General features: G+C 40.0%; 1 protein-coding gene across 4 annotated transcripts in view; it reads right to left on the bottom strand.

The window, feature by feature from the left end:
- The window catches only part of PTPRK (protein tyrosine phosphatase receptor type K), a 417,845-nt gene that overhangs the window by 158,330 nt on the left and 233,958 nt on the right, over positions 1-25,557 (bottom strand). For all 4 annotated transcript variants that reach the window (XM_067293743.1, XM_067293745.1, XM_067293744.1 and 1 more), the window contains exon 7: positions 20,890-21,183. In XM_067293743.1, the coding sequence (XP_067149844.1) occupies positions 20,890-21,183 (294 nt within the window). The remainder of the gene's footprint in view (positions 1-20,889; positions 21,184-25,557) is intronic.

Raw genomic sequence — 25,557 nt, 5'->3', positions numbered from 1 at the left:
AACTAAGTGCATTGTTTTATCTTTTATACCTTAACTTTGGACCAGATAAAGTTAAACAATGTTATGTTTCAAAGGTGGGAATATACCCAATATTGTAATTAAAATAGCAGCAAGGAAACAAAATCAATACAAGAATTATTTCTACTTAATAGTAAAATATATAAAGCTAAATTACTTTATTGCCAATTATATTAGCATACTTGGTAGCAAACATTTTTTAAATCAAATGTGCTTTTCAATTTAAACACCAACTGCAAGAGTGCAAAAAATACAGCCTTATGGGCTGTCATAAGAAAAAAAAAAGGAAGCTGGCACTTTACTTAATTATACAAAAATGTAATATGAAATTGATTTCTTGTGTGCTGTATTAGTATCTTTCTTATTATAAAATACTTTTGTATTGCTTCTGTCAACATAAATTAGCCTTGCACAGTTTTTTCCATAGGAACACTGTTAAATTAAAGTAATGCAAGAATGGTATTGTGCTTATGTGTCCTGCAAATATGATACTGAACTGATGAAGTAAGCCTCTAAATGCCATTAAACCACTGTATTTCTTATTTGTCTTATAATGAAACTTTACAAAACAAAACAGTCCTTAAAGGATGTCTTCAATAATCTGCAGCATGAACAGTCAAATTATAAATTTGTGAAAAATTAAAAAAGAACAAATTTGCACCCTGTCTACAAAAACTTAAAAACTTGTAACAGATCTTTATTCATTAAAAATCAAATAGCAGAGAGAATGCTACCAGCAATTAATCTTCGGCTGGGCTTGCATTATCATCTCAAGGTCAGGTTTCAATAGCCATGCCTCAGTGGGAGCTTGGTTTTGAAAAGATCACTAAACACCGCTCGCAAGGGAAACATCATTAAACATGTACTTGGAAAACTGAAATTACTTGCAATTTCAATAACTGCAATAACTCAGCTAGCCTGCATCTACTTGTTTATACTCCAGGCAGAACGAGATGCCATTCGGAAGTTTTCATGAGCTACCAAAGCTATACCTATGGAATTGGTATATATCAAGTATACCAATGGACTATACAAGCCTCCCCTTAATAAAAGCTTTGCCAGTTTGACCGGAGGAGAAAATTCCCTTCTGACCATAAATCTGGAGACCCGTTTAACCCAGAAGGTGCCAGATGGGTACCTTGGGATTGATATAATTCTCTGACACAAATGTTTAAATTAAACATTTCTTTCTCTCACCAGCATTTTTAATTCAAATATATATATAAAGATACATTATGGTATCTAAGAGGGTATGATGCAACACTGCCATATGGTAAGGCTGAAATCTACATGCAAGATCTGCCCATGACCCTCCGACTGTAATTCTGATACCGGTAAGGAAATCTGAGCACCAAAATGCATTATCAAATGGCTTGTAGTTCCTTCAGATTTCCTTGCCTTTGTATGTTAATGCTCTCCTACTGCTCACAGAGCTCTGAAAACACCTTACTTATGTAGCAATCAAAGTATCTTGCCTCTAAAAATAACCATTCCCACAACTCCATCCTTTTGAAGAGGGGCCTCTAAATAGCAAGCTGAACTCATGACTGATTAAGATCAATACATGACTATGAGCAGTGCTACAGAGATGACCATCTGGAAAATGCAACTGAAAATAAATCACTGCTTCTTTGTAAATTATACCTGGCAGGAACAGATATGGCTTTGTCTATTTTTCCAAGTACATACAATACTGGAGATGTGGATGTTTTCCTTCGTATCTACTGTAATACACCCATAGGGGGAAAACTGGTTATAATGACCTGACTAGCTATTAAAGATGTTATAACAATGGACAGAAAATGTTCCAGTGTACTAAAACAATTTTTAACAAAGCTATCAGAGTATTTTTTTTGAAATCAGTATATACTTAATTATAAACATATTTATTAACACATCCCTATGTGTTTGCATATCTATATATGGTGTTCCATCTCAGAACAAAGATTTCTCCATTTCTTTCAGATTTTTTCGCAGAAAGCACGTCCAGCAACACCTATGAATGGTGACCACCATTCACAAGCGACTGGTGGAAAGAAACAGGTATCTCAAGATTTTAGTTCAACACAAAAGCTTCCAAACAAGGTTAGATCTCTTCCTGTCCTTTAACACAGCAGAGGATATTGGTCTGCCCTCTGTTTTGTTTTTTTAAGCAGCTAGGTAAGAACGCCTGATTTTGAAACGTGTATTTCACCATGACTCCTTCAGGAACTATTGTTGCTTCTACCTTCCATGCCTCAGACAGTCTTCCACACAAAAGGCATGGAACAGATGAAAAGATACACTACATCTCATTCTCACAGGCTGTTTCCTGACTTAGGCTTCGAGGACAAGTCAATCCCTGTCTATTCCTCCTGCGCAGTTAGTGCTGCCTGCCAGACTTCCTGCTGCCCAAGAAGAGCAAGAATTTGCAAGGGACAGGCTATAATCAGTTGGTTCTCATGTCCTTCAGTGCCTTAATCTCTTCTCCAGCTTTCCAGTCCAGTGGATCTCAGTTGCTAAACCTGGGTCCACCTCAGGATCTTCTCATCACCTTCTTGTGTCCTCCGCTCCCTCCAGCCCAGAAGAGTGTCTACCCCACAGACCATCTCCTGAAGGAGCTGGGAAGCCACAAATTGCCTCCTCACATTAGTGGCCTTGGGAAATAAGAAAGAGAATCCATAACCTTGCCAGACAACATGAGCTGGACAACAAAGCCTCAAGGCTGGGAGAGGAGAGCTTTAGTGGCTACCTGAGGGTAAAAATCCATCAAAGAGTCTATTCCTGAGGAAACCTAAAAGATAGCAGGGATAGCATTTCAAGATAGCATTTCAAGATCTCTCTCCATCTCGCTCTTTCTCCCTCTATTTATTTTTAAAGTAGGAAAGGCTGTCCTCTTGTATAAGCACTTCAGATGATGCTGACAAAGAAGAGGATGGGGAGGAAGAGCTTTGGTAAGCAAATGCTGGTCTCGCCACTTCTGAGATTTGCTCTATCAGTGTGTAACTGTCAAGGGAGCAGAAGACCCTTCAGATAAAGCAAAAGGCCTGAGGGTCAGCACTTCCAGAGGATTTAGCATGCATTCTTGTAAGTCTCAGTATATACATAGCAATGCTACCGGCACAAATCCAGAGGCTACCTGTTGCCAAAAAGAAATTGATTTAAAAATGCTCCAAAACCACAACAAAACAACACACACACACACAAAAAAAATCCTAGAGATTGAAGAGGTGGACACAGACTATGCAAGTCCAAAACATAAGAAGTCACAAGGAAACAGAACTGGTTGTGTCCGACTTGCTTTGCATCCAAGATCTTAGGAGGGAGGGGAAAGATGTGTCATGGAAGGTAAGTCAGAAATCTCCTTGTGCTAACCCTTCCCTCCTCAACAAAAAAAAAATCTGTGGCCTTTTCAGAGTTGGACAGGATATTGGTTCTTAAGTGATTTTGCTTACTAAACAAACAAAGGTGAAGCCTGCTACACAGAAGCAATGTTTTACCTTAGCTAATAAACATCAGTCACAGAATAATGCTCTAAAATGTGCAAACTCAAGCAATTTAAGTTTTTTGCATGTTTTATGTATTTTAAGGCAAATAATTCCCTTTTAAATGTCAAAATGCATTTTTGATGCATTTTCTTGTTCTCTGCCTGCCAGCAGAAACTTTCAAATGAAAGATTTGAAGGATTTTTTTGTTTGTTGTTGTTTTTAGCAAATTATATGCACAAAAGCTACATTATAGTAAAGAGAGAAAAATCAAGTATCCAAGAGTTAGAAATTCCACCTTTGAAATATCAGTAACAAGTTTAATTCAATTTACTTGTGCATTACAATATTACGTTTAAACACATGGTCTAATTCCACTGTCCTTAAGGCAATATGGAATAATATAGGCATAAAAATATAATGCAGACAAATGTAGGTGGCACAGTCTAAGTAAAGAGAGAAATACAACTGTGTATGTACCTTGCCTGTATCTCTTATATATAGCCTTTACACAGTTAAACAAGATCACAAAGGGCATATCAGAGAACACACTTTATTGGCAGCTGCAGGAAAAAATGAAGTGCAGCATCTCTGTGTATTACTGCATGGTCCTCGGATATATTTTATATGTAGAAGCAGTCAAGCAGACATTCACCAGAGAACAATGCTGAAGGTTTGCCTGGCCTATAAGCCTAGAAGCTTGTCATAATATTAGCTTCACAATTTATTGTTTGATTCAGCACATGCTAGGGTAGTTATCTGCCAGATTTCTGTATTAATGTAGTCATGCTACAGAAGAAAGTATCCTCATATTACTCTGCAAATCTAAAAGAAAGAGAGAGAGAGAGAGATTGTGTGTGTGTGTGTGTGTGTGTGTGTGTGTTAGTTAACCTAACTCTTTAATAACTGGACCTTGAAATTGTATCCAAGAAAAGCTTGCTTTAAAATGAGCAGAACAGAAACATACAAACATACATATTAAATACAAGTCAAGTTACTAGAAAAATGATTCTGGTTATGCAGAAGATTCTGATATTTTAAAACTTCATTTATATTCAGTTCAAACCAGGTATCTGAAGTTTTCAGATCCTTCAAATATGGGAATAGTGGGTCATTCCAGGCCACAGGTAAAGAGAAAGCAGCAAGTAACTGGATTGCTCTTATTATTACTGAAGTTTTTTTACACCACACAGAAAAGCAATTCCTCTTTTTCATAGATGCTCTTAATTACTAATTTAATTTCTTCTTACACATGCAGAAGTGTAACAGTTGCAACAGTAGTATCTTACACATTCAGAATTAAAGCAGAATCACAGAATCACAGAATCGCTGAGGTTGGAAGGGACCACTGGAGATCATCTAGTCCAACCCCCCTGCTCAAGCAGGGTCACCTAGAGCACATTGCACAGGATTGCATCCAGGCGCGTTTTGAATATCTCCAGAGAAGGAGACTCCACCACCTCTCGGGGCAACCTGTTCCAGTGCTCTGTCACCCTCACAGTGAAAAAGTTTTTCCTTGTTCAGATGGAACTGTCTGTGTTTCAGTTTGTGCCCGTTGCCTCGCGTCCTGTCGCTCGGCACCACTGAAAAGAGTCTGGTCCCATCCTCTCGACACCCTCCCTTCAGATACTTGTACACGTTGATAAGATCTCCTCTCAGCCTTCTCTTCTCCAGGATAAACAGGCCAAGCTCTCTCAGCCTTCCCTCATAAGAGAGATGCTCCAGTCCCCTAATCATCTTTGTAGCCCTTCGCTGGACTTGCTCCAGTAGTGCCACATCCCTCTTGTACTGGGGAGCCCAGAACTGGACGCAGTACTCCAGATGGGGCCTCACCAGGGCTGAGTAGAGGGGGAGAATCACCTCCCTCGACCTGCTGGCAACACTCTTCCTGATGCACCCCAGGATACCATTGGCCTTCTTGGCCACTAGGGCACATTGCTGCCTCATGCTTAACTTGGTGTCCACCAGCACTCCCAGGTCCTTCTCCGCAGAGCTGCTTTCCAGCAGGTCAACCCCCAACCTGTACTGGTGCCTGGGGTTATTCCTCCCCAGGTGCAGGACTCTGCACTTCCCTTTGTTGAACTTCAGGAGGTCCCTCTCCGCCCACCTCTCCAGCCTGTCCAGCTCTCTCTGAATGGCAGCACAGCCCTCTGGGGTATCAGCCACTCCTCCCAGTTTTGTGTCGTCAGCAAACTTGCTGAGGGTGCACTCTGTCCCTTCATCCAGGTCATTGATGAAGAAGTTGAACAAGACTGGACCCAGTACTGACCCCTGGGGGACACCGCTAGCTACAGGCCTCCAACTAGACTCTGTGCCACTGATCACAACTCTCTGAGCTCTGCCATTCAGCCAGTTCTCAATCCACCTCACTGTCCACTCATCTAGCCCACACTTCCTGAGCTTGTCTATGAGGATGTTATGGGAGACAGTGTCAAAAGCCTTGCTGAAGTCAAGGTAGACAACATCCACTGCTCTCCCCTCATCTACCCAGCCAGTCATTCCATCATAGAAGGCTATCAGATTGGTTAAGCATGATTTCCCCTTGGTGAAGCCATGCTGACTACTCCTCATCACTTCCTTGTCCTCCACATGCTTGGAGATGGCCTCCAGGATGAGCTGCTCCATCACCTTTCCAGGGATGCAGGTGAGGCTGACTGGCCTGTAGTTCCCTGGGTCCTCCTTCTTGCCCTTTTTGAAGACTGGAGTGACACTGGCTTTCTTCCAGTCCTCAGGCACCTCTCCTGTCCTCCATGACCTTTCAAAGATGATGGAGAGGGGCTTAGCAATAATGTCCGCCAGCTCCCTCAGCACTCGTGGGTGCATCCCATCAGGGCCCATGGATTTGTGGGTGTCAAGTTTGCTTAAATGATCTCTAACCCAATCCTCCTCCACCAAGGGAAAGTCTTCCTTTCTCCAGACTTTCTCTCTTGCCTCCAGGATCTGGGGTTCCTGAGGGCTGGCCTGAGCAGTAAAGACTGAAGCAAAGGCAGCATTCAGTAACTCTGCCTTCTCTGTATCCTTCGTCACCAGGGCACCCACCCCATTCAGCAAAGGGCCCACATTTTCCCTAGTCTTCCTCTTGCTGCTGATGTATTTGAAGAAGCCCTTCTTGCTGTTCTTGACATCTCTAGCCAGATTTAATTCCAAACGGGCCTTAGCCTTCCTCGTCGCATCCCTGCATACTCTGACAACACTTCTATATTCCTCCCAAGTGGCCTGTCCCCCTTTCCACTTTCTGTATACTTCCTTCTTCTGGTTGAGTTTTGCCAGGAGCTCCTTGCTCATCCATGCAGGTCTCCTGCCTCCTTTGCTTGACTTCCTACTCATAGGGATGCACCGCTCTTGAGCCTGGAAGAAGTGATGTTTGAATATTAACCAGCTCTCTTGAAGGCCCCTTCCTTCTAGGGCCCTCACCCATGGGATTCCTACAAGTAGGTCCCTGAAGAGGCCAAAGTTTGCTCTCCTGAAGTCCAGGGTTGCGATCCTACTTGGTGCCCTGCTGCCTCCTCGCAGGATACTGAACTCCACCATCTCATGGTCACTGCAGCCAAGGCTGCCCCCGACCTTCACATCTTCCACCAGTCCTTCTTTGTTTGTCAGTACGAGGTCCAGCAGCACACCTCTCCTTGTTGGCTCCTCCACCACCTGTGTCAAGAAGTTGTCACCAATGCTCTGCAGGAACCTCCAGGACTGTTTGTGCCTAGCTGTGTTGTCTTTCCAGCAGATATCGGGGTGGTTGAAGTCCCCCATGAGAACCAGGGCCTGTGATTGTGAGGCTACTTCCAGCTGTCTGTAGAAGGCCTCATCGACTTCCTCATCCTGATCAGGTGGCCTGTAGTAAACACCCACAACAGTGTCACCCATGCTAGCCTGCCCTTTCATCCTTACCCATAAGCTCTCGACTCGCTCTTCATCCACCCCTAGGCACAGCTCGATACATGCCAGTTGCTCTCTCACATAAAGAGCAACTCCACCACCTCGCTTTCCTGGCCTGTCTTTCCTAAAAAGCACATAGCCATCCATGACAGCACTCCAGTCATGCGAGCTATCCCACCATGTCTCTGTAATGGCAATGAGATCATGGCCCTGCGACTGCACACACATCTCTAGTTCTTCCTGTTTGTTCCCCAAGCTGCGTGCATTGGTGTACAGGCATTTCAGGGAGGTGATCGAGCATGCAGGTTTCCCAGGAGGGCTAAAAGAGGGTCCTCCATAGCCACATCCCATGCGCACTTCCCTGGCTGCATTCACCTGTTGGAGGCATCCTGACTTGAGCAGTCTTTTGCCAACTACCCTGACACTATAACTCTCCCCTTCCCCCGTCTTTCCTAGTTTAAAGCCCTCCTTACCAGGTTGGCCAACCTGTTGGCAAAGACCCGCGTGCCCCGCCTCGTGAGGTGGATCCCATCTCTTGCCATCAGTTGTCGATCTTCAAACAGGGTCCCATGGTCGTAGAAACCAAAACCCTGTTGCCAACACCAGCGGCGCAGCCAGTCATTAACCTGGAAAGTCCGTCTCCTCCTCCTCTCATCCGTCCCCCTCACTGGCAGGATTGAGGAGAAGATGACCTGGGCTCCCAGACCCTTGACCACCATCCCCAGAGCTCTGAAATCCTGCTTGATGGTCTCCAGTTTGCCCTTGGCGTCATTGGCGCCCACATGGAAGAGCAGCAGTGGGTAATAGTCAATATAGTCAATAGTCAATAAAGCAAGTTTACTATAAAATATATTTCATCAATATTGCAGAGTATCAAAATGACGGTGAATACTATCAACTTTTGATTCCAGAAAGGCAGCATTCAACTGATACAGAAAATGTGGAACTTCTTATCAGCTATTGCAAAAATATGTTCCTACTTAGAAGTTAAAAAATGTGTGAAATTCTGCACTAAATAACAGTACACATCCACACTGCTGGGGATACAGGGGAAAAGGATTGCCTCTCTCCAAACAATTATGGAAAATAGCACATACCTAAACAGGCTTCTCTGTTCAGACTGGAGAACAGACTCCAAAAGAGTAACCAGTTTGAAGAAGGGCCTTGAAGCTTCACAGTTTTTCCAATCTACAATAACATGTAGGGTACCAAAAAGCATATTCTAGACACCTCTGCAGCAAGCTTCAAAGGAAACTGGATAACTATTTTCCCATTTCAGTCAGTATACAAAGCCCATTCACTATATATTAGCTGAGTACCAGCAGAGAAACAACTTGACAAGTCAGAAGCTGAAGCAATATGTGTCAAAGAGATTGAATTCCACTTTCATATTAGTATAGAAGAAGACAGTGCACGATTATTGCTTGGAGCATGTGGCTGTTTAGGGGATAATGCTAGTGCACCTTAACACTGAGGAGTAATGGAAATTGTCTGTCTTGTTCTCATTCTTTCTGAGAGAGTCACTTGTGATATGTCTTGTTACACTGCCAGGTCATTTCTCTCTTCAGGCTCCTTAAATATCACCTGTCCAAGCTGCAAATACATCTCTCAAATGATGACATCATGCTTTGTCCCTTGCTAAACAGCAAGACACTCGCTTTACAAAGCATGAAGTTACACTTTACCTGCAGAAATTAATACATTACAGGCCAACCATTATGTTGGAGCTCTACTTCATAACGTTGCATGTCTGCATAAGAATGCTCAAGTCCCCCAAAATCAGAGCCGTACTCTAACAACCAATATTTGGATCCTCCTTTATGTTCTCATTCCTCATAAAGGAGAATATTTCCTGACATGGCTAAATTCAAAGAGATAGGTTACAATCTCTCAATAAAGAGAATTATTACAGTTTCAAGCCAAAAAAGCATATGCAATGACTTTCACATTCTTTTAAATGACATCACATCCACTGAGAAGAATCTCTTTCTATTAGAGAAGAATCTCTTTCTATTGGAGAAGATGCACTGCACTGAATGTCTCATTTTCTCTCACTAATCATTATTCTGTGCACATAGAGCTTGAGCAGAAAATAACTCAGCAAATTCCACTCCAAAAAACAGATGTCCAGCACCTGAGACAAAAGGGAGTTTCCTCCATGAAGTGTCAGTGTTATGTAATATTTAACCCTCACTACAGGCCCAGGCAGGCCTGACAACGGCACAGGATGAAACACGGCAACAAGGAAGGTGAGAGTAAGAGCAGATGATTTAAAAGCAGATTTTTGCCAACTGAAGATGAAAGACTATATTGTAAAAGCTAGGAGGCTTTTTTTTTTTTTTTAAAAAAACATTTCCTGCAAATTTGTTTCCAATCCTGTATGATTGTCTACCCAGGTGGAAAGAGGTGTGCCTGTAACACCCGAGAGCCTCGCACAAACATGCTGGTGCAGAACGGCTGCTCTTCGGAGTGAGGAAAAAAACATATACGCTGGTACATATGTATATGCTGAGAGAATATGCAAAGCATCTAAGAGATTAATTTTAGCAGAACAAAGTGTGTAACCAAAACAGCCAACATTTTCTAATTTAGGTCTGTCCACAATGCATATTTTCAAACTAAAACAATTAAAATACATAGTGGGGTTTCTACAGAACCTGATCTGTGTAGATTGTAATAGTCTAGCTGAAACATCACACATTGGAAACAAAAACATATATATTTTCAAGAGATCTTCAGATCACCTGGAGCCCAGCAACCATTACGTAGACTCAGGCAGAATTCCCATCTCAAAGTTGCAGATCCTTTCTTAAACACCGAGACAGTAAGCTGACTTGTGAAGGCAATATTCAAGTGTGGCAGCACTTTTGCTTCCACTATGGGAATCAGATCAATGTAACACAAGGAAAAAAAAAAAAGTACTTTTGTCAACTGACTTTATTTAAAGAACACAACAACTAGTAAATCCAGGACTAAATTATTCACAGTAAGACATAAAGACTATGGCTATATAAGTTTATTGATTTCTATTCAATATTACTGTTCTGTATTTTTTCCCCTCACTGCAGAAACTAAGGGTTTACGCTCTGAACAAGCTCATCAGTAAAACAACAGTGAAAAATGTATACCCACTTAATTTAGCTTTCAAATATGCTTTCACTACCCTTTCTGATTATAGCTAGATAAGATAATTCATATCAATGAAAAATTTTCCTGATTCTGTTCCGTACATGTTCTTATATTGTATGCATTACCATAGGATCTGTGCACCTTCTCAAAAACATTTATACAATGTGAATAATTTCTATGATGTATTAGTCATTTCCTCATCCATTGCTTTGGCAGAAATATCTGTATTTTTTGTTCTGACTTTTCATTTTGTTTCTTGGCTGAAGAGAAGGAAGAGAATGGAAGGAAAAGATAGCAAGCCGGGTTCAGGGGTTGTGTTCCAAAATCCTGAGCAACAGAAAAAGAAAGCTTGGCAATGGCAATGTAAGAAGTCTTAGAGGTGAAGTGGCACAAAAAGAAAGGAACGTGTGCAGTGAGCAGGATCCTTAATTATGGCTATTCAGAGGATAGGAGACAAGCACAAGGACAGTCACAGAAGATATTTAGTTCAGGAAAAAATTGATCTCAACTCATTTCTATACAACATGCTTGCTGCATTCTTCTTTTATTTTCTTTTCCCCCCTTATTGTATAAACTGTACACTGAGAGCAGAACCTGCATGTGCAGACACAAATGTTGGCTGAAGGCAGAGCAGTGGTACTAGCTCATTTTCAAGAGGGTTACCTCCATAGGACCATAAAATTACATCAGGTACAAAATTTGTTACTGAATCAATAAAAATTTACTCTCTAACATATGCTCTTTACTGTACTAAATTGTGATTACATACTATTTATCTGTGGAAAGCATTCAGATAAAACCAAGATCTCATCTCAGCAAGCACAATAACAGTAAGAGACCTGTTAGCTCTGAAAAAGCCGTATAAGGTAAATGAATATGACAGACATCCCTGGTGAAATGTGCATATTAATCCCACTTTCCAAATGGCACTGAGACAAAGCTGACTGATTTGTTAAATGTGGCAAAAAGGCCCCAAACTGAATTCAGGTTTCTTGAATTGCAGTTCAGGGCTATCTTCTAAGATCATGACTTTCAGAAAAAGTGGTGCGATTGAAATAGTTTACTTAATTGTAACCACCTGAACTGCTACAAGTTCTAACCTGTGAATGCAGCACTTTCTCTTCCGCATGGTAACCAGTCTCTGACATTTTGGCCTAATTGCTAGAGTTCATCTGGCAGAGAAAAGAGGGCACATTGCCAAACATATTTTCACTGCTCCCTTGCACTGAACGTAATTCCATGAAATAAAGGTAATAAACTGCAAAATGTGTGCTTATGGTACTGTTAGATTCAGTATCCGAAATGTGTAATTATCTGAATGATAATTAAACATGCTGCCATTTCCAAGAGTAATGAAATAGCTTTCAGCAATTAATAATGACCTGAAAAACAAAATGCATAAAATGAAATAGTTTAAAAAGGTAATCCAAGATGAAACATATTAGTATACAAAAGAAATAGCATGCTTTTCACAGAACAGTGTTGGAGATATGAAACAAGGAAAACCCAGGTATGATTTTTACTCACATGACAAATCATTGACTACAATCACATCTGCATCTACCAAAACAGTGTTAATTCTGGTCACATCACCTCCTTCACAGCAAGATATCATTTCAGGATTTTAAGTTTTAAAGTTTCTTCCAGCATTCCTTTATTTTGCTTTCTTATTCATCCTAACAATAACCTCTTGCATAATACCATATTTTCAATTCCACGGAATGGGATGCTACACAGAGTTGAGGTGGGGTAGGGTAAAGAGCAGGGCCTGGGTCAGAAGTAAACCAGTTTGGCAGGCTATTTCAAATATGCAATTTCAAAAGCTTTAAAATATTCTCCAAAATTAAAGAAAGGGGGAAAAGCTTTGCTCCAGTTATACAACCACAGACTGCATTAGCTGTTTTAGCTACGGCACTCAACTGACAGTTCAGCAATCCCCACATTGAGTCAGCCAATGCTTTGTGATCAAGTTTCTCCTTCTCCCGCTCTATAAATATAGCCTATTTTTGTTATACTACAGCCGGCCAACCTGAAACTTAGATTAACAGCAGCCAAGTCAAACCACTGTAAATTAGTATCTCGATTCTTTGTTATTTACCACTTTCACAGTCTTTTGCCATCTGTCAAGTTGATCAGTAGTTATACTTTCTTCATAAATAGCATAAAACTGATCCTGATATGGCCCAAATAGAAATGTTCATACATCAGTACGTTTTTAGATACATCAGCCAGTTCTACTCCATTTGAGTTTATTTTAGTTTAGTTTCTTAATCAAACTGTTTTATATCAATTAAATGCATTACAGAAGAACTATATTGCCTTTATTAACAAGATCTGTAACCTAATTTAAAAATCCAAGTTATTCTGACAAGATCAGTATTCCATAAACCTGCTGACTGTCTCTAATCATGTTACTTTCTTAATTCTTCATTAATCAACCCTTGTATTGGCTGTTCCATTTTTCTGTTTAGAATTAAAGTCAAGATGACAAGCCTTTAATTAATTGGGTGATTCTGATCCTTTATATGAGTATTGTTATTGTTACTTTACAAATCATTTGGAACTTCCCAAGACTGCCCCAGCTGCCTGGTGGTGGTTTGTTGGGGTTTTTTTGTTTGTTTGTTTAGGGTTTTTTTTTTTTTTGAAAACAGGAAACAAAAACAGGTGACAATAAGAGTCTTGACAAGCCATTTTAAGATCTACTGATCAGACCTACTGATTTCCTGATGTGTGACTTGACAACAGCTGCTGTTTAATATCCTCCTTAATCTATTGTTGCAATGGAAGCTATTTCATTATCACACCATACAAAAACATCATCTGGCCCATTCTCCCTCTCAGTGCCAGCAGGAAGATTTACTGAGAAATTAAAATGAAGAAAATGAAATTCAGTCAGTTCTGCCTCAGTCAGGCCAGGTTCAAATTAGGAGGAAAGAACAGTATTACCTGCATTTTTACAAAACAAAGTTGCAAAAAGATAAAAACAAAAACTCAGTGCAAAATAAAGATCCATTTTGCAGAATAAGGCCAAAAGAATCAATGCGAATACGAACGAGGGCTTTTGGGAAGCCCCTCCTAACCTCAGGGGGATGTTAACTGGAGCTTTATCCAGATTTCACAGCAGCGTGAATGGCATGAAATTTCTCTGCAATGACTTTGGAGGGGAAAGACATACAGTGGGGAGAGATAGAGAGAGAGACAGAGAGCACTGAATACATCTGGGAAGTCTCACCTGCATCCCCCCAGCACACCCGGCTAGTATTGCTTTCCTTTCCAACCTGCCACACAACCCTGCTCACAGCCACGCACTCCGCACTACTCTGCTAATAGCACCACAAAGGGTTCCCGTGCTTTCAAAACTGTACATTCAAATGCTGCAATGACCACAGCAGCTTATAAAACCTTACTAAAATATTCCCTGCTTAATTTTTAATAGCATGAAAAATGAAAGCATAATAAAAGCCAGTTCTTTAAAACTGCAGGTGTCAAAACCAAGTTTGTTTTATTTAGGTACTTACCAATCCTCAATCACTATAACAGTAATATCATACTCTTAAAAACCAAGGCACCTTAATTATGAAGGCAAACTAAATTAACATATCGAGCACACTAATGAATCATATTCAGAAAAGTTTGGGTTTTTCTTCCAGTTGAAATTAAAAGTCATAGTTCAGGAAAGAGCTGCAATCTTCTGAAAGGAGATTATTTTAACCTGCAGACACATTCTTCAGGAGCAAACGCAGACTGGAAAAACTGTGAATATGAATGCCCAAACTTTGGAGAAATTACAAGCAGGTTCTGAGTTATCTGGCCTGGGTGCACCTCGAGCATTTTCAAGTGCTGCAGGATGAATTATTACCCACGTCCATTCTTTTACTGTACAGCGGGAATGGTGGCCATGGATTAATGCACTGCAATACATTTGCTTGCCACCGACGGTGCTCCTCTCAGAAATGTGATCTATTGAGTAGTTGCACGCACTTTGGATAAATCACCGAAGTCTCAGTGCTGCGGGGCTCTCTGGTCTGGGAAAGGTGGCTGAACGGCCCGAGGTGAGACAAGAGATGAGAAAAATCAGCTGCAGGAAGGGGTGCTGCCAGGCGGGAGTTGCAGGCAGCCAGCAGCTGCTCCTTTCCTCCCCCGGCACACGCAGGGCATCTGTCCTCCCGCCCAGGATCCTGGGCCGGTCCGCTAACAGAAAGACGTCAGCTCAGTGAGCTTTATACTGAGCCCCAGATGGCCAATTAGTTATAAGGCGATGACCAGCACCGCATCGCTGCGGCTGCTGCGTACTGCATGGGTTCAGGGAGAGGCAGAGGTCACTGCACGCAAAAACGGCTCTCCCACCCTCACCCCAAGCAAAGGGGCAAAATGCAATTTACCGCTGCCTATGACCCTATGAAACCAAGACCTAGCCATGAGCAGAGTTAATGCTGGAAATGCAACGCAGAGAGAAGGCAGGACAACACGGTGCTGTTGAATAACCTGGAACCGGCACTGTGGCGGTAAGAACATTTCCGGAGAGCGCAGTGAAAGCTCAGAGCTGCAAATACCACAAAACAATACTAAGCAACACTGAATACAGCAAGCAGAAACAAGCTGAAAACGGACTGAGCAGAGGTCAGTGTCTGAACTTTCAGTTTAATGTCAATTCAACTGAGTCATCAGCACTGCACCCCTTCGAAAACAAGAGAATACGGTGCTTAATTTACACCATCTGACAAGAATTCGGCTAGGCAATACGACTGCTCTCCTGCTAGGTAACGCAGCTGCGCTATGGTCCTTTCTTAGGGATAAAAGCCTCATTAGGATGCTATATGTGGCACGGCTATTTGAACAGGGGCAATCAGCACAATAAGCATCGCTGTTCTGTAAGACGTTCTCTCAATAACAAGCATCTCATTCTGGTATCCCGTCCCAATGGCAATATGATTAAGCTCCTTAGCCCAGACTTGCTCAATTGTTTAAATACCTTTTCCGTATCATAGCCAACCAGTAAACCTATACTGAACAAGAGAAGAGTGCACTCAGTATCTTCTAGCAAGATCTTAAATGCTTTCAATTACCACATGGCCTAAAGCCCAGAAATGGTTACAAGTGCCAAACACATTTGTAAAAGCAACAGCAACTTATAAATATTGGTGTAATGTGGGCACTTCTGCAATAATAACTGTAAAGTAATTAAAAAACATGTATTTGTTTAGTTTCAAGTAATTCTTCATTTTAGTTTAGTTTAACAAAGTGCTCAAGTTATAAACAACAGAAATATGAATAATAAAAATATGTAATTAAAATGCTCAAAATGTATTTAGGTTCCTTTTTCAACTATGTTGTAACTCTCTACCTTAATATGATTTCCGTCAAGAGAAAAAGGTAAACGACTTTATCTGGAACCTTAAGGTAACTGTTTTGATGTAAAGGTAAATATTCACTCTCTGACCACTCAACTTTTTGAAAAATTGTATTTGATTTAAACTATTGAGAATTATATGTTTATCTGCACTTTTATTAGCTCTCAAAGATTTAAAGAAGAATTTAAGATGTACTACTTCAGAGACACAAATGAAGTACACAGCTTATACATTCATTGCCGTATTTTCTTACTAGCCTCTGACACACTGGAGCTTCCAAAACCGTTCTGTGATGTTGACTGCATCCAGTTTTACAAGCCCCCTGCCTCACATAGCAACATACTAAATTTTCCTGTACAGCACACAGCAAAGCCTGTAATTCAAGCCCCTCACCTTGAACTCTCCACCTCCATTCCAAAATTTTAAAAGGAGAACAATATTCAACAGAGTATATACTGTATGCATCCCACATCAGCCCACGGTGCGCCGTCCCCTTTCACCCCACTCATTTTCAAAAACAAATAGGATTTTTATGCAACCAGAACAACATTTTAATTCTCCAGATGGCCATGCAAAGTGAGTTGCTCAGTGTCAACATTCCTGGGTTAAAATTCCTAAGAAAATGAAAAAAAAAAAAAAAAACCACTTAAGCTTATTTTTGTTTTTCAGCATTTCCCCATGTTTTCCTTTTCCGTGCTGCAGGGGAATTCAGCAGTGTCCTGGGTTCTGTGTATTTTGTTTTCAAAATTAATAAATGTGCAGATTGTAAACAAACATTCCACATTCAAAAGAGCAGAAAGCAACCCAGCTCCCAAGCCTTTAACCAAAGGCAAATCATAAGTTGGCAGTGCACCACTGAACAAGCCTCTCCACTGTTGAGCCTCAAGACTGTTACTGATAAGTAGATCTTTGTGACTGATAACTATTTTGGACAACAGTAAAATAATAACAACAACAACAAGAACAATAATATCAAGATATATTGTTCCATTCTCAGCTCTGATAAAGCTGTAACCAGCAGTGTAAAGCTTACTCTTCACCTTATTCATTTTATTACCAAAAAAATAAAATACAGACAAAACTTTACTAAAATCATAATATTTGGGGGGGAAAAACAGGACTTTTCCTCTGACTGCTCTACAAATCTTCATGTTTTACTGAAAATCACACCCTTGCATTGAACTTCAGTAAAGTACGAGAGATCAGTTCTGCTGTGTACATACATTAAGCTCTGGACAGGCTGAACTACTGACCTCCTTTGCCACTAAAATATCAGTTAACCATAAAACTGAGCTGTTCGCTGTTACTCAGAAGCAGCAGCCAACGCAACTGAACAACTTCTAACTTACAGCTGACAAAGCAGGCGAAGCAGACGAGTTGAGATCACAACATATTTCCCAGAGCCCCCCCCAAAGGAAGGGCAGAGCAGGCAATCACAGGTCACCCAGCACACTCCGAATGAACCCAAAACAACCCAAAAGCCACGCGAAGCAACCGTGATACTGCTTCTGATTCAAGCGCTGCCCACGGCCCTTGGTTCGGGTTTGAAAATGCCAGTGAGGCGAACAATGTGAGCAACAACGCTGGGCAAGACACGGAGCTATACGGCAATAAGCGCCCGTGTTGGGCGCACCGCGCGGTATAGTGGGGAGGCAGGATTGGGGCTGCGCAAGCCCAGGCACCCTGCGACACCCTAGGGCGCTCAGCAAACACTTCGCCTGCGCTTAAGAAAGGAAACGAAAGGAATGCAGCTGGCTCTTCTGGAGAATAATGGGGGAAAATAATGTTTTTGCTCAATGTGTTTTAGTATCGCTTCAGTTGTTTAAAAACACTGTCGTATCGTATATTCGATTGCTCAGCACTGTCTTTAATTGCATGTACATGACTGCAAACCGACAAAACATACAAGTTTTTCAGTAAAATGCAGTCACTTCACTTCAGCACAGGAAAGATTACTCAGGAAATTCCAGTTACTCCGACTGATTTCTGCAGGACTTTTAACTAATGAAAGAATTATCCCTTTATTAGAAATCAATTGTGTTTAGCATCATTGGGAACATTTACTAAATAAGTCACCAGACATCGTTTTTGCTGTTAGGAAGACAGAAATACTCTAAATACCTAATAATAAAAGTGCATGTCTGCTATGGAGATGAGTACAGTCATTTCTCAAATTGTTCAAAAGTAGGATGCATCTCCAGCAAAACACAGGCTAACAGATCAATAGTATGTTATTATGAAATGTCATGAAATTATAAATACTAAATGAATTATGTGAAAAATCATTTTTAATCTTCATTCCAAAATAATGCTAATATCTGCTGTAGATATAAAATAAACAAAAAGTAGAATACTAATCTATTCTTATTGATGTGTCTGTGCAGTAGCTATCATTGGTAGCTGGCACATAAACATTAAAAACTCATCAGATCAATGTTCAGTAATGTGTGCTTTTTAATCCATACAGAGAGCAGTCAAAATTCACTCTGAAAATTCATTTTTTTGCCCATCACTCCATTTGACACTGAACAGATAATCAATTATAATTTGTTTCAAAATTTGAACTAATACTCACAAAACTTATGGAAAGACAAAATTGACAACATTGACAGGAAAGAGAATAAGGATATCTGTCTGAAAAATAAGTGATCTTGTCAGTAGCAAGAATTAGGAATAATTGAAGAATCTTCAGAAAGAAGATATTGCTACAGAGATGTCATCTAATATAGCAGAGTAAATCACCTGCCAGTCACTAGTACAATACCAGTAGCAAAGAGATTGCAGTGCTAGCTATTTCATTATTAGCTTTACCTTTTCTTATAAATCTTTTCAAAGAGTCTAATTTTTGTTTGTGTTTTGCCTTCCAAGAGCAAACATTTAAAAAAAGCAAAAAACAAACAAAAAAAAAAGCACTGGCTTCAATTCCATATTGCTTTGGGACCCTTGCAGTTGCCTTACAAAAGTCTTGGGAGGACAAGGAGCATCAGTCTTCATGATCAGACAGGTGACAAGGAAGCACAGAGATCTGCAGTTCGGAGCAATCCCATCAAGGACCCGTTCCCTGATGTGGGGCAAAATTCTTCAGTCTCCCTAAACCTTTGTTGACTCATTTTTTCTGAATAAAAATTGTTAATAGTAATATATGTTTACCTTTGCTTTTATGGAATAAGATGAACCAGTCTTACTGCAAGGTAAAGAGCTTGAGATTTTATTATAAAAATAACACTGTCACAAAAGTTTGGATTTTTTCTTTTAAAGATTTTTTTTTTATGTGGTTTAATTCATAGTGAATTGAATTGAAAGTTTGTCTCAAACCAGATTAGATTTTGGTGCCTTCTATGTGAGTGTTAAAAAAAATAAAATAAAATATATAAAATCAAATAAAAAAAAAATCACATGCACAACTCCTTGTTTCCCCTGTTTTCTAAAAAGATGTCAAACTTCACATAAATCATGACCTCCTTTCTTTTCCTTCCCCATTAGAAAGCCTGAGTCTGTCATAAACACTGCATAAATAAAACTATATTTTTCAAGTGCTGGGAAAAAAGCATTTTGGATTTGTTAGTCTTGGCTCACTCTCTTTAAAACAGAAGCTGTTTCAAATTTCTAATGTACTTTTTCAGAACAACGTCTAAAATAATTCAGAACAATAAATCAATGCTTTAACCTTACTTAGATCTCAACAACTGTCATCTGAACTGAGATGGACACAAAAATCTTTTCACTTCACAGGAGAGAGAGACCAAATTATAAATAAGATCACAAATTTCAAAAATGCCTTCAGTTTCAGAATTGCTCCAGCTGACAGCTACTGGTTAAAGGATTAAATGAGCAGTGTGCTACAGCTTCCAACAGTATTATGCCCAATTTGAAGACAAAACAACAAAACAGACTGGCTAATTTTCAGGGATTTATACTTATTGCCATAGCCCAGTAGAGGACACTTGCAGTATTAGCTTGCCATCCAGACACGAACCTCTTCCTTGAGTAAACAAAATGAAGGATCATATAATCTTAGATAAGAATTAGAATAGATGTCCATCTGAGGTCTGTGACCAGTGTGAAAAAAGGTTTTATATATATTTCTATTTTATATATACATACATGCACACACAAACAACTCATGGAACTGAGCACCACTGCAGCTCTTCCTTCTTACTACTTTAACACAGTTTTGAATAGGTGGTTACCAGCACTCTTTGCCATATCTAACATAGTCCAAACTTTCAAATACCACAAATCAGACCCTAAAAATCTTGAGATTAGGGGGAAAAAATGACAATTTAATTTCCTTTTATTTGACTCCTGGTTTAGTGTTTAAACCTACAATTTTTTTTCTTCTGTAACTATGAGAGGTAGGTATTATTTTTCTTTTTCATGAAAGTTGAGATTAAAATAAGTAGCTTTACAAAGCACAGCATCTAACACAAGTTGACAATGCTTAATCTTCTTGGTGCTGGCCATAAAGAGGCACTCTAAAAACCAGAAGCAGACAGCAAGTTTCTGCAATACTCATGACTGCACTGGTGGTAAGTTGAAGATGCAGAAGGGAGAAAACTCTATTAATATTTGCATTTTAGAAGTTGGCGACAGACTCTGGTGGGCCATGCATATCCTCTTTGAAAGAGAAAAAACAAACCCCGAAGGAGACTACCTTTTTGTAAAATTCTGTTTCTTAAACAGATTCTTTTTCCATGCAAGTTCCTTTAAGTATAAATGTATATAAAATGCAAGTGTAAACATGAAGTGAAAAAAGGGCAGATTGTCCTTTCCAGAAATAATGATGTGTCCATCTTTTCATATGGAGAAGTAAAAGATTTTCTTAAGCTTTCTCCAGTCCCATTTGTTAACCTAGCTCCCACAGACAGCAAACAGGAACCAAGAGAGTAACCAGGCAAACCAGGAGACACAGAAAAAACAAATGCACATTGGCCCAAACACAGTGGGATTCCTTGGTGCCAAGGGAAACCTTAAGTTCTGCTGCAGGTTTATTGCAGCCAACAAACCCACAAAATAATTAAACAGGAGAAAGTGAGAAAGAGCGAACTCACCTGCGCATTTGGTTCTGGTGATGAGCGGAGGTCCTGGCTGTCCAGTTCCACCTTCTCCTGGTCTGGTGAGGAGGACCCGAATCTCATATTCAGTGTCTGGGTCCAAGTGCCAGAGCTTGTAAGTCGGTGCGTTGACAGCATGGGTTTCTGTCCACGTCCCAGATGTCATGCGGTACTCCACTTCTTTCAGAATAATAGGTCCATCGCCAATAATTGAATTTGCATTCAGCTGTATTAGCAAGTACGTCGGCCCAACACCAAGCAGCTGGGGGGGTGCTATTGGCCGAGGTGGCTCTGTAGGAGATACAAATGAAGAAAAAGCCATCAATAAAACAAAAGCTGGAAAACTCATTAAGAGGAGGACTCTTTCAGCATAAAGTTGTCAGGTTTTCATCAGCAGAGATCTAAAAACTTGAGAGAAAAAAATCAAAGCTCTGTCAACCTAAGACAAGCCGAGGAGAATCTCAGTTGATGGAAGTGAGCACAGCACCACTGGCACCTCAGCAACGTTATTTTTCCCATTTAAAAATCTGGGTTGGGGACCCACAAAACCCTAATCTGATTTATAAATTGCTATTTTGTAACATGTTTTCTGAAAAAATTCTGGGTTAATGATCATACATGTATTTTAATAGACCAATAATTCAAGATTTTGAGAAATGTAACTAGTTTTCTTTTACTGAAAGAAGTCATGTACAGAAATAGTTGCCAATAGCAATATATGCTAATCCTGTAGAGAATATCTTAAAAATGAGTATCACTGCAGTTCATCTGAAATCCACCAGATGCAATTATGGTAAAAGATACGGATACACATCAAAGGCATTCAGAATAACTCAGAAGCGAGCAAAATTGGCTGGAGAATGACAAAATAAAGATGTATAGCAATAACGTAAAAAATTACTTTATTCTTAAATAACTTGCTACCGATTTAGCAATTCAAGCAATAGGATGTGCGGTATCTTTTGTCTTCCTCTGTTCCAATCAGCCTCCCCCCAAATATTTCAACACATCTGCAAAGTGAAAAGGTAATCAAAGAGGCCAAATGGGGAAGGTGAAATCTCCCTTTCCCTGAGAAACGTTTGCCTAAAGTAGCACATTGCCTAGGCGCGATTTATTTTAAGAAACAATCACAAGCAACATGTACTTTTCTAATAAAGTGAATCCACCGATAAACATGGAAGGTTCATTTTCATTCCAGATGGCTCATATTTCAACTAATTTGTTTCAGTTAATTAGGCAACAATGCTAAATTCAATACACACAGGGGTTTTGCACAGCAGCGATGCAGAACTAACAACACAGCAACTCTGAGCAGGTAGAGACAGCTGATGGCCAGTACATAAAAATAGCATCTAACCCCAGACCATAAGATTTCCCTAGACCTGGGCTCTTCTCATCACCATTCCCCCACTACCCCCCTCTGTACAACAAAAGCTAATGAATGGAAGCATTGCACGTATTCTGCCTCTCAGGAATGACGGCACCAAAGTCATTTAAAGAGTATAGGACACGTCAGGACCTAGAAGGGCTCTCCGATGGCCTCCAGACAGACCTCCTTTTATGTCCTGCCATCACTTCACAGGGAAGTTTGGGTGAGGATTCCCTGGTTCTCTGGGTCCAGCAATAAAGATTTCCCTCAAGAATTGGCTCCCATCAGTAAATTTACCAGCTCCATAAGCAAGCAAGTTTCCCACATTTTGCCACAAAAGCATCTCTCACCGATTTTTCTTCTAAATTAGCTACTTATCAAACTACTCAGTTTGGATATAAGGGAACCTGTAAATTTTCTATGATGGCCACCAGGGCAGCTCATTCTGTTCTCCCAGAGTAAAAAGGTGAATGCTCCTAGATGTCCCGATTTCTCCTTCTGGATATACAATACTTCATAAAGTATCCCCATTAATTATTAACACGTTTTACCCTCTTTTGGCAAGAAAAATGCATGTGAACTAATTTAGACCCCTACCTGAATCAAAGCTCAGCAATGCAGCCAGACTTAATGAGGGCAGTTTATTTGCTGTGGAACTAACACATTAAATGTCAAACTAATGAATTCTAAGGTCAGTGTATATTATAGCAGAAAACATAAATGTTGAGGATTGTTGAGGATGATACACTACCAACTCTGGGTTCGAAACCTATTAAACATGAGGCTATGTTAAGAAGTATATACTTTGATTAAGAGCATGATTATTACAAATAGAACCTCACATTAATGAGACTAATATACCATTGCATATTAAATTTTTATGTTAGAGGTAAAGCGTATTCTTATATTAGCATATGTATTTTGTTTTTAAGCTCTTGAGGACAAGGAGACTTATTTATATAGTCTCTTCCTGTTCCAATAAATTATGCATGAATTTTAATCAGTTAGCAAATGAACAAGTAATTGTTCTGTAGCATTATTAATATCCTTCGTAATACAATATACTGTCACAACCAGAAGTGTGGTGCAACCAGAAATCCCCAAAGTACCCTAAGTATCAACTGAAGCATGCAATCCCAATCTACCAGATAAACTTTTCCGATGTTACCCAATTAACTTTCTATTAATTATTCTCATTCATTATTCTATAACCAGATCCATCAAATATTTCCAAATTATAATTTCAAATTGCATAATTTCTTTTTATATACATAGTAACCTGAAACTTTTATGGCTTAAAAAATGCCATTAATAAAATCAGAAGTAGGATCAAAGCCATTATTAATGTTTTGGTTACCATTTCCACAGCAAATATCACATGTGCACAATACTACTCTATCAGTGGGTTTTTAAGCACAATTAAGATCCTTCAAGGAAGTGATGTTTCTGGCTTTTCATCCTAGCAATCTGGCTCCACCAAATAAATAATATAGTAATGGAGTGTCCTGGAAAGTCAGCCTGTTCAAAATTAAAATCCTCTTATGTGTGGCATGAAAAGAAAAGAGATGCATGAAAGGGAATCCCAAAGAAAGTTACTCTCTCAGAAATTCAGTCTGGCTTATAAAGGATATAAACCCAACAGCCCTCACTCAAGAGGAGTGAAAACTTTGGAGATTAGAACCTGGACTAGAAGTAGGGTTCAAGGAAGCTGTGGCTGAACAGGTAACATCTCCTTGGCCTCTGCAAAGCGTAGCTCTGCCCGGGCTCTCTGCCTGCGACGGCCACAACGCGAAATGTGTTTTGTGGCTTCCAGCCGCCCAAACCCACCAAGGTCAGGCAGCAAGGTGACCTTCCTTCATGGGTCCATCCGGAACCAGCCCAGACTATTTTACCCTTTATTTCTGCTAAAAACCAAACCAACCAACCAACCCCCCCTCAATTATTATGAGCAGACAGGCAAGTATATTCATGGCTAAGGCGCACAGTGTTCCTAGTAAGCAATTTTCAGTGAATACAGTTCTACTTTTCCTGGCCATGAACCTCTTCAGAATAGCCATAAAAGTTCTAAGCAATCTTATATGCAAAAATATTTCAACCTCTGAACGGCTTGTTAATTGGTCAGGAGAGTCACTGTTTCCATATGTATTTCAAACACAGATGCAAGTAAGTTTAAATGAATTCCCTGCATGGTAAGTTACATTTCTTCCTTTGCTAAGCACAAGCTTTAGAAACTCATTTCAAGTGTGACTTGTTTAATTACAGACTCATTTTCTGACTATATTTTTAGCCTCTGCTTAAATTTAGCAAATCTGACGAAATCCCTTCCAGTATGCATGGCCACTAACACATCTGAAAGACTATATATAAAGAGCACTTGTACATCTACAGGATATTAAAGACATGAAAGTATTTTCATGCCTAGCATTTTGCAGTATTTGGCCAGTTCTGGTTTTGACATAAAACGCCCACAGCTAAGTTAATCAAAAATTAAGACTGACATTTCATCAGTACAAAGTTCCCATTCTGCTGAGCTACTAGCAGTACATTATGCTCACATCAGTGTGTATGACATTATCTATTAAAGGTACTGTGATATTTAGGCACCGATGACTAGAATGAGCATGCAGCATCAACCCCAGCTATAAGTTTTCTTACAGTTAAACAGTTGTGTCATATTCTTAATATTAAACATTGTGTGTAAATAACTGTGTATTCATAGGCAGAATAAACAACCAGAAAAAGCCAGTAGTGTTATTAGTATACTAACTAGTATGCATAAAGTTTTCTGTATTCTCAAGTAACGTACACATATTATGTTGCTTAATATTATTTACCCAGTCTGGGTGACAAGAGTGCTACTACATGCCCCTCTGAAACTAACCATATCCTAAATTTAAAATAAAGGAAGGAAGTTTCATTAGTATCTTAGTGGTAATCCTATTCTCTTAATGATCAGTTCAAAGCAGAAAAAAATACTCAAACCAAAACAGAATCCTACAGCTTCTTCCACTTAGAAGGAAAAGCTGACACTGGAGGCACGCCTGATAAAATCTTACTTATTTACACAAAGTCACGTGCTACTGAGCAGAAGATGAATCAATCCCAGGATACTCTTTCCTTGTTCACAGCACGAAGGTTTGAGGGTTTTGTCAGGTCTCCACACAGCCCAAACATCTAAGACAGGTGCAGCCTTTCATTCCCAGGACCCTCCATTCCCCCTCTCGCTCACACAGACCCACCACACACCAACGTCCTGCAAAGCTCCTCTGCTCACATGTTCAATGTGGCTTCGTTCT

Source organism: Apteryx mantelli, chromosome 3, assembly GCF_036417845.1.
Source record: "Apteryx mantelli isolate bAptMan1 chromosome 3, bAptMan1.hap1, whole genome shotgun sequence".
NCBI lineage: Eukaryota > Metazoa > Chordata > Aves > Apterygiformes > Apterygidae > Apteryx > Apteryx mantelli.
Note: the sequence above shows the minus strand (reverse complement) of the source record. Positions and strands in the feature narration are given on the sequence as shown.